Here is a 10376-nt window from a genome sequence, read left to right as displayed (position 1 = left end):
AGACATTTCCGAAGTAGTCAACAAACTGTTAATCGAATTAAGGACAGTGTAAACAAAACCAGGATGTACATCTATTTAGAGGAGCCGATAAAGGAACAATAAGTGAACATTACAAAAATTTATGTTAATATTATAATAACTTTTAAATAAGACGTTAAACTAAATACAGCGGAAATTTATATCATATTATAAATTTTTTTGTGAGTTTCCAGGATTTTATCATGATATATTATAGAACTTTATAGAACAAACAATAATGGAATTTGTTTACTTGAATATTAATTTGTTTATTTTGTACGTAAATGTGTGTTATGTATGTTATCATATAAATATACTTCACGGCACTCTTGCGAGAGAGCCACTATACGATCCTCCATACGATCTGAACCTGTACCAAATAAACTATTGGAAAAGACGTTTGATTTGTCTTATTGGCTTACACGATCCAAGGTATGTGTCCGATGCACGATTAACTTACCTTACAAATATTCTTGTCTAGACTGAAAACAGATTTGCAAACATGTTTGTTAATATATAATCTTACCTTTTATAGTTCACCGGTGCGCTTTATTTAATCGAGTGAAATTACCTAACATGGCGTTGCCAGAGCCCCGCAATTTAGAACAGGTTGTTAGAGATGGACTAAGTACACTTGTATTCGGCTTTGGGTACAGGGTGGGTATAGTGGATGGCTTTGTTAAAATTAAACAGCCATGTACAGCGGAGGAACTGGCTCAGAAAATAAACATGAAAAAAGGGTGAGAATATCATTTAAGGTTGACGTCGTGTAAAATATCATCAGGTCACCTAAAAAAAAGCTTTGAATAAAAATTTAAAAAAAGATTTAAAATTGTTGGTGCTTTTGAAGGGGCATGGTCACGATTTAGGTCAAAAATTATTTTTCTGATTTTAATGTTTACAATACTTCAGTAGGGCATTTTATAGGCAACCAAAATTTGAGTGTCATTCGTTGGGTTTTAAGCAAGTTACAGAACTTACAATTCTTTTGGTTCTTCTAAAGCATCGTATAAAAACAGAATTTAACCGAAATCGTAACCATGTCCCTTTAATAAAGAATTTTTAATAATTAACTATAATCTTTTAAATTTCAGCAAATGATTGATATTTACAATATCAGAATTTTATACATTCAGGTCATTATTAACTTAAAATGGTAGATATTGCTTGATATTTTGTAACCAAAGGTGATAATGCAAATAGGAAAAATAAAACGATTTCTAAATTCTTTCCAAAACATAAATTTGATATTTTTCAGACAATATATACATACTACCATTACTGTATGTACTACAGGTGTAGGTTTATCGTGCTTTAATTTGGGTACTACTGAGTAAATAAGGGGGGGGTATATAAAATAAACATTATACCTAATTTTTAATTTAAGTCGGTATTTTTTGTTGTTGTTTTTTTCTTTTGTTATAGAGAAAAAAATATTCGACAATAATAGATATCTTTTGTGCGTGCACATATTGAAGTCTACGAGAGTCTTAACAAAGTTTATCTTTTATTAAAAATTGTCTCTGACGAAAAAAACTTTTGAATTTTTTCTCAAACATAAATAAAAAGACATTGTAATGTAATGTTTTTTTTCTAAAGGTACATCGAAGAATGGTTGAGTTGTCTTGCGGCTGCCGGAATTGTCCGAGTTCATGAGAATGATAGATTTTCTCTCCCCTACGATGAATCTGTTCTAACGACCAAGGGTCATTTAGCCAGCATCCTTCCAATATTTTGTGAATCGATTCCAAAACTGGAAAAGGTTATTTGTGCAGACGGGCCTCGAGGTAATTGTATAAATCGGATGCTTTGTTAATCATCAATGGATCAGCTTATTTTAAAAAAAGTGTGGTTTACAGTACCGATCAGACTCAACCTAACACCAGAGTAAACCACAACTAAACCCTGGGTTTACTTTTTGGGTTTACTTGGGGTTTACTTTCTGTTAGGATTGGTCTGATCGGTACTGTAGGTTATAATTGAAAATTTTGCAAGTGGAAAGGTGGTATTTCTGCACCTGTGTACGGTTCATGTAGAAAAATTCAAGTTATCAATAATTTATGATAGACCACGACTCAAAAAGTTTATAACTACTACTGTTATTGATGTATCTCGACTGTCAACTGAAATAAAAAATATTTAATCATTTGAATTCTCTTTATAAATTAATGAAAGACACTCATATGTTGTTCGGTATAATAAAAAGTTCATTGCACGAATGTTTACAATTCAAAACATAAAAATTTCATCTCCAAGATCAAATTTCCCTAGGACGAAGCCCTTGGGGAAAAAAATTTTGTTGGGGAATAAATCTCTCAGTAATGGTATATCTTTGGTTGATATGGATTGTCACGAAACTGCATCTTAAGAGTGTGCAAAAATACTACCTTGGCAAGGACAAAATTTTCGGGCACAACATGTTTCATACTTTTAAGAAAATGTTGCAGAATTAATTTTGGTATATATAATGCGCATTTCTTCATTCAGTTAAAGAAAACTGCGGTCAAAGGTCATAAGAATGAGACTTTTACTAACATGTTCTCTAAAATAAATAGACTAGTGCCTTCAATTGACTAAAATGACTTGATGGAAGAAGAGCTACAAACCATGACACACAAATAATTCCAACTGCAATTTAATTTAGCCAAAAAGTTATTCTAATGTATTCAAACAATGTTATCAAGTCATATGTACAATGGTCAGTTAATCATTCAACGATGTTATTTAGGTCTCCAACGTTCAGGGGTAGGGGCATAAGTGTTTCACAAACATCCCTTGTTGTATTGTGTATTTTATACATTGTTCTGCTGTATTCTCTGAACTGAATACTATCCTTGTATTGGATACAAGAGGCTTTTTCGTCTGTTTGAAACTTCAAGGTCCTGATTGAGATCTGTATACAAGTTATGTGGTTTTCTTCTATGCTATGAATTTTTGATTTCTAGAACATAAAATTGAGGCTCAAAGCATGATAAAGAACACACTTTTTAGCTCACCCGAACCGAAATCTCAAGTGAGCTTTCCTGATCACTTGTTGTCCAGCGTCCGTCTATCTGTAAAGTTTTCACGTTTTCGCCTTCTTTTCCAGAACCATCAGGGCAAACTCGGTACAATAATGTGAGAAGCGAATTCTTTCACAAGAGATATTAACTAAGAATTACTGAACATTTGTTGGTTCATGCATTTAAAAAAATTATTCTTCAAAACCATTTGTACAAAAATGATTCAAGTTCGTTCAAATTATGGGGCAACAATGGGCAGTCCTTGTTGTTGTTTTTTTGTTACATAGGAATATTTATGGAGAACAATCTTTTATCTTCTTCTCAAATCAATTGCCCTTAAAAACTGAAACTTGTGTGGAAGCATCTTCAGGTAGAGTAGATGCTAGTTTGATCAAAGTATGATCCCCGGGCGAACATCAAGGCCATAATTAATATGTGTGTTTGGGGGTGGGGGTCAAATTGTTACATGTACATAAAAATAGTCTACGATTTTTGCGTTAGCTCAACTTGCGTTCATCGTGCGTTCGACCGTTCTCTCATCGTCCGTTCATTTCTCCGTTTGCGATCATCATTCACAGAGCGTTCCCTCACATTGCGTTCAGTTTGAACGCTCATTTGCTCAACAATCTCTCAGTGTTCATATTCAACTCCATTGTCGGAACTACAAAGTGAAAAAAAATCATATTGATCAGGAGAAAAACAAAAATGAACGTTTGTTCTTAATAACGACAGGAAATTAACTTATTTAAACACGAATGTATTATTATTGCTTAAAAGGGAATGAAAGTCACAAAATGTAATGTATGCTAAAGCATTGTTTTTCAAGGAAACTATTTATAAATACCTTGATAAGTCAGATTTTAAATGGTACGAACAATTTAGATAATTTTTGTAGTCGTATGTATCTCTACGCCAGAGATCGATATAGTCTCGTTCAATTCGACGTTCGGCTGTCTGCGTAAATCTCCGACAAGCACAGAGTCTCTCTGGCTTGTCGGAGATTTAATTTTACGGTGTCAGCCGAGCGTTTGGTTGAACGAGACTAGAGTTCAATATTGCTTGGATCCATACAATTTTCGAGAAATATTTATATTACTGATACATAGTTTGATTAAACTAATTTTATCTTTAAATATTTAACATGATTCATATGGGGGTTTCTCGACATTCTTGTCGAACAAGTCCAAAAATTCATATTATAAAAACGTGCGTAATTCAAATACAAATAATCTACATGTACTTGTCATCATGCAAAATAACATATCATTGATTTTAAAATAAATAAACATTTAACAAAATCAGCTCCCGTCAGTTCTTCAGCACTTTGATTATATTTGAACTTACAAAGTGGTTTTATAGATTTTTCAAGAAATGCATTGTGCTGAGACGAATTCCTTTATTACCTAGGCTACACTTTTACGGCGTCATTCCTAAAATTTGTGGAAGGATGGTCAACTCCGGTAGCCATTGAGAACTGGGTGAAAACATCTCTTGAACCAGTCCTAAATCTGAATGATGGTAATTATAAGCAGTGTGTACTAAAACAAAGGAAAAGATATGACTAATCTTTAAATTTGTCTTGTTAAATCAAATCGCTAGCATTCTTTAAACTTTCTGTGCATTTTTGTTCTTCCGTTTAGGGGACCGATTTACACTATTAGACTTAGGATGTGGCCGCGGAAAGCACGCCATACGGATTGCAAAGCTATATCCAACGAGCTCTGTGTATGGCGTAGATATGGACCAACCATCAATTGACCAAGCAAATGTCGAGAGACATGCAGAGGGAGTAAATAACGTCAATTTTTCGTGTACTATGGGATGGGAGGAAATCTACCAACTGATTGGACAGAAAAGTTTGATTTCGTCGTGATAAACCAAGTTCTTCATGTCGCACCGGGGATTGACGCCCTCTTATCGGAAGTCAAATGCGTCCTTAAGTTTGGGGGCATAGGGGCTGCATATGACCCGCCTGTATCCTCATGTTACAAAAACCAGGCCAATGACAAAATTGCACAACAAGAACTGCCTTTTGGTTTCTTTCTATGTCTTCCAATGAGCCTCTCGGGTCCGTCTTGGGCGGATGTCGGGTTAGGAGAAGGTTGGGGATATGAGCGCCGTAAAGCAAAAATAGAAGAACATGGATTTCGCGTGATTCCTTGTGGCGATATTGATATCAACGCAGTTCAAGAGAGAATTGTATTTAAAAAGTAACTGTATGCGATGTTACGTTTAATATTAGAGAACGGTAAAAAACATATTCGCATCATTTATAACCTGTATATGGAATTAGGCACCTTTTTGTCCATATGATGACTGATGTAATTGTGCATTCAATATATTCTTTACTGTGAAGAATGTGTCAACAACACATAATCCGACATATCAAAACAATCTATTGTTTTAAGAATTGCTAAACACCCCAACCACCTTCTCTTGGCTGTGTTCCAGTAGAATAGAGGACAGACATGTGCCTTTAAAAGCAAAAATGAATGCACTGTACAGCCATGATCTCTGGAAGCTTGAAAATCACTTCCAATATTATAACCCATTTGAAAGTAATTACTCTGAGACTCTCTCTCTCTCTCTCTCTCTCTCTCTCTCTCTCCTCTCTCTCTCTCTCTCTCATGCATTTGTTTGGACTGACAGAAATTACAAGATTCATTTATTTTTTGTATCTTTCAGTCCCAGCTTCCACTGCTCTTGTTGAATGTCAATTTAATATAGCTTGGAAGATTTTCAAACCCAACTGGATTCAGTTAAAACTTGTATTTGTATAAGTCATTAAATTTGAACCCGATAGTGAACATGAACCTTCAGATATGTTAAAGTGTTTTATACCGGTATATACAAAATATTTGCAATTTTTTTAATAGCTTTACTTTTTTAAAACTTGTTATTGACTTTTCACAAAGTAATGGTAATAGTAATGCATTACTTTACTCATGTAATGGTAATGTAATGCATTACTTTACAATGTTGTTTGCCCCAAGCCTGGTATTAAGTAGTAGTCATACAGTGAAGTTTGTTTAAATTTTATTCTTTATTCTCTCAACCTCTTCTTTGGCCAGTTTTAATTTCTTTCAATGAAAATGCTGAATGCTTCTCGGTTGGCCATTATCTTATCAGTGACAGCAGGACGTATACCCTTTAAGCATTTAATTGCAGTTTGGTTTTATATGCAAAATTGATATAAAATGGACTATGTCACATTAAGATTAAATGAAATAAGAATAGCAAAAGCTGTTAAAACATCACCACCCACCACCCCCCCCCCCCCCCAAAAAAAATTAAAAAATGAAATAAAAAAATTCTTATTTTTAAAAACCAGAATAAAAGAGAAACAGAAAATGATTTGTTATTATAATGCTGTCTTTATTTAAGGTATCTCAGTCGTCACGTCTTGCTTTTTTGCGCAAATCATTTCATTATTCAATAAATTATATTTAATCAGCACAGAGAGCCTATCTTAACATTACTACAAAACTCTTTCAAAAGCATTTTACAAAAATTATGTGAACATCACAAAATATAAAAATTATTTCATTTTCATCAAACTGAAAATACATCACTGCTCGGTATATATCGGATTTTTAAAAGATAATTTAAACTACTGGGCTACCGTAGTCCCGTAGATACATGTAGTTCACCTAGGCGCTCCGGTGTTAAATTACCTATCATGGCGTCCTCAGAGCCCCGTGATTTAGAACAGGTTGTTAGAGATGGACTAAGTACACTTGTATTCGGCTTTGGATACAGGGTGGGTATAGTGGACGGCTTCATTAAAATTGAACAACCGTGTACAGCAGAGGAACTAGCTCAGAAAGTAGGCATGAAAAGAAGGTGAGGCGTTAGTGTTAGAAAAAACAGTGCACGCAAGTGATGTAGATGTATTAAGTGAATGTACATTGTACATGTACGAATTACGTTTATAAATTGCCAAATGTATGATATTGTTTACAAATATTAATGTAAAAAGAATAAGGCAAAAATGACAATCATGTGTTTAATAGTGAAATTAATTTCAATAACATTGAATTCTCTCTCTCTCTCTCTCTCTCTCTCTCTCTCTCTCTCTCTCTCTCTCTCTCTCTCCTAATTATTTTTGTTTAGAAATGTTGACGTCAATCAATAAAATCAATTTGAAAATCAAGGAAAATTTGCGTTTAACATCTCTAGGTACATAGAAGAATGGCTGAGTTGTCTGGCGGCCGCAGGAATTGTCCGAGTTCATGACGGTGACAGATTTTCTCTGCCCTACGACGAAGCTAAGTTGAGGTTGCAAGGACACGTTGCTGGCGCCCTTCCAACATTAAGTGAATCAATGCCATTACTGGAACAAGTCATTCGTACTGACGGACCAAGAGGTTTGTGAAAACGGACGTGTTTTGGACTGAGAGAGTTAGGTTGTGGCTGGGTATGGGTTTGTTAAACCTTATGATTCAGAGATTGTTTAAGACCCACTGATCTTCAAACAGACGACAGCGTGTTCTTTTTGATAAACCTTACCTTCAATTTACTATTATTTACAATTAATAATAGTTTTCTATGTTTCTTGACACGGTAAGTTTATCGCGCTATCATCTGTTTTTATGAACGTAAAGGTAACCCAACTCAACCCCCACCCTACCCCAAACACCCCCATATCAATAAAGTAAACATTCAGTAGCTGTAAGAATTGTGATATTGAAAGTCAAGAATAACATCCATGCAATGTTATAATTGTTTAAAATTTACGCATTTTGGGTAACATCAGCCTACGTGTAGAAACCTATGTTATCAAACATGTACATTTTTTCATTATCACATGTAATAGAATTTTGTTATTAAATATTTTCCTCTTTGAATCTGTAGGCTACAAGTATACAGAACCATTCCTAAAATTTGTGGAGGGATTCTCAACCCCAGCATCTATTGAAAATTGGGTGAAAGCCTCTCTTGTGCCAGTCTTACAACTGAAAGAAGGTAAAACTACATGGCTGAAAAATATTTTATCGGAAGCTAAGGCAATGAATATTGTATTGTTTACGCGATTCAGTTTAACAGTGCTATCATGATATATTATTTTAAAAAATTGTTTTTGTAATATCTTTTGTATAGGGGACCAGTTCACGCTATTAGATCTAGGCTGTGGGTACGGAAATCATGCTAGACGAGTGGCCCAAGTTTATCCAAAAAGTTCTGTGTATGGGGTTGATATGGACAAAATTTCCATAGATAGAGCAAATGAAGGAATGCAAAAGGACGGTCTCAAAAATGTCCAATTTCTGTGTAACATGGGAGGAAATCTTCCATCTGATTGGACGGAAAAATTTGATTTTGTCATCATTAACCAAGTTCTCCATGACGCACCAGGCGTTGACGCCATCTTGAAGGAAGTCAAGCGTGTCATGAAATCAGATGGATTCGGGGCCGCTTATGACCCACCCGTGTCATCTTATCCCAAAAACCAGGTCAACGATAAATGGGCCCAACAGGCCCTGCCGTTCAGCTTTTTCTCTTGCCTTCCCATGAGCCTTTCGGATCCTACCGAAACAGGCGACGGACTTGGGGTTGGGTGGGGGTACGAAAACCGCAAGGCAAAAATAGAACAACATGGCTTCCATGTCGTCCCGTGCGGCGATATTGACATCAACACGGTTCAAGATAGAATCGTCTTTAAAAAATAATGTCATATTACATAAAAATGTGGCTCATGAATTTATATATTTTCATATGTCATTTTTTTTTTACCTGTGTACATTAACTGCGAAGTGTCCCTCAATAAATTAATTTTAACAAGATACAGCAGAAAGGTGTATTCGGATAATCAGGGTTGCCATTTAAAGGGTAAAACGTTCATTATAAAACTACAATAAAACAACACGAAAGGCGTTGGAATTTTTTAAACTGAAAATGTTAAATTCAATTCAAAGGAATTCCCCATTAAATATACACCCCAATGCAAGGGGTTGTAGCACATGCATATGCTATCAAAAAGTGAAATATTACTTTTCTATAATTGTTTATCTCGTATTTAATTATATTGCAGATAAAACAATATTATTTCTATTTTATTTTTATTATTTAAATATTGTAAATTAAAAAATAATAAATTAAACACCCATTTATATATGATTATTGAATTATGCCGCTATTGGGCCACCGTAGAGTGTGTCCGTTATCCAGTACAGAGTTGGTAAGAGTACTGGTGTACTCAGCCTGTTTACAAAGTGTAAATATATAAGTATATCCACCCGACCCCACTACATGTTCGTACCCCATTTATATCCTTCATTGGTGAAATCCAGATTGTAGATACATGTACCAAAGTAATACTACAGACGACTTTAGTAGATGATTGTTTATAATTGCATAAATACGTTATGTTCTAGACATGTAAACAAAGATCTTTTATGGAAGGATGGTATGGTTATTGATGTAGATGTCGTTGTTGTAGGTAAAATTCTCTTTTTTCCCAATTTTTTTTTTAAAGATATCGTCGATAGTCATAACGTGCATTGATAAATATGGTTTATATATGTATTGTAACACATGTACATGTAATATATTTATGATAAAATCTGGTAAAGGAAATTAATGTATAATCATTATGATGAAACAAAAATTTTAGTTTATATTTGACAAGATTTACGATTACATGAAGATATGAATTTCAATTACTTCATTGCATTCTGTTGTATATTTGTTTAGAACATTTTTACGAAAAAAATAATGTGGTTTTTTTTGGACATTAATTACAAATACCAAAACATGCATGTTTTTAGTATTTAAAATCAATATTTCTCTTTCTCATATACATGATCCCCCCTCTGGCACCCCCCTTTTTTTCTAGATCCGTACATTATGTATAATGTATGAAAAAAGTTAGCTCATAACCTGCATCGTTATATAATACTGACTGAGTTTTCATAATTTTTATTGCGTACTTTAGATGTGTGCAGCTCTAGAGTTTGTAAATTACACATACATAACAAAACAGTCACATATAATAACGCTATCTGACTAACGACAGCCATGTTCTATACTAGAGGTGAACTGTACGAATGTTATGAATATAAAGCAGCCGTTACACTGTGCTTAATTATATTAATTAATTAACAGCTCCCACACATCCTCTTTTTACCTACATTTTAGTCATGTATCTAGAGCAAAACGTTTAAACTTTACACGTGAAGCTATGCACGTGAACACACATATCTTAATGCAGATAACGAAAATTCCTCGATTTGCAGTTTGTTAAACACATGAACAGCTGACTAAGAAATGTAAAAAAAAATCGACAAAACATTGTGCAATTTTTTGGTTGCTGTATTCTTTTCAGTAATATTGACTCACTTTACTCTATTGCAAAAG

General features: G+C 34.2%; 2 protein-coding genes across 2 annotated transcripts; both read left to right on the top strand.

The window, feature by feature from the left end:
• Positions 1–316: 316 nt before the first annotated feature.
• LOC105341543 (uncharacterized) lies at positions 317–6792 on the top strand. The gene is made up of 5 exons (XM_034477048.2): positions 317–450; positions 554–758; positions 1618–1805; positions 4428–4538; positions 4661–6792. The coding sequence occupies exons 2-5, from the start codon at positions 595–597 to the stop codon at positions 4891–4893; spliced, it is 696 nt and encodes a 231-aa protein (XP_034332939.2). The 5' UTR covers positions 317–450; positions 554–594; the 3' UTR covers positions 4894–6792.
• On the top strand, positions 6700–8724 carry LOC109620356 (S-adenosylmethionine-dependent methyltransferase Rv2258c). Its single transcript, XM_066070639.1, has 4 exons — positions 6700–6863; positions 7200–7387; positions 7875–7985; positions 8121–8724. Exons 1-4 carry the CDS (start codon positions 6700–6702, stop codon positions 8687–8689), a joined length of 1032 nt encoding a protein of 343 aa, XP_065926711.1. The 3' UTR covers positions 8690–8724.
• The last annotated feature ends 1652 nt before the right edge of the window (positions 8725–10376 follow it).

This window comes from Magallana gigas, chromosome 9, assembly GCF_963853765.1.
Source record: "Magallana gigas chromosome 9, xbMagGiga1.1, whole genome shotgun sequence".
NCBI classification, from domain to species: domain Eukaryota; kingdom Metazoa; phylum Mollusca; class Bivalvia; order Ostreida; family Ostreidae; genus Magallana; species Magallana gigas.
This window is presented reverse-complemented; position numbering and strand designations above follow the sequence as displayed.

Bases quoted from the DNA above. Each gene is read 5' to 3' on its own strand.
- LOC105341543 (XM_034477048.2), top strand. From the start codon at position 595: ATGGCGTTGCCAGAGCCCCGCAATTTAGAACAGGTTGTTAGAGATGGA. The intron at 759-1,617 runs GTGAGAATATCA...TTTTTTCTAAAG, and splicing joins AAAATAAACATGAAAAAAGG to GTACATCGAAGAATGGTTGA. The intron at 4,539-4,660 runs GTAATTATAAGC...TCTTCCGTTTAG, and splicing joins AGTCCTAAATCTGAATGATG to GGGACCGATTTACACTATTA.
- LOC109620356 (XM_066070639.1), top strand. From the start codon at position 6,700: ATGGCGTCCTCAGAGCCCCGTGATTTAGAACAGGTTGTTAGAGATGGA. The intron at 6,864-7,199 runs GTGAGGCGTTAG...TAACATCTCTAG, and splicing joins AAAGTAGGCATGAAAAGAAG to GTACATAGAAGAATGGCTGA. The intron at 7,388-7,874 runs GTTTGTGAAAAC...TTGAATCTGTAG, and splicing joins TCGTACTGACGGACCAAGAG to GCTACAAGTATACAGAACCA.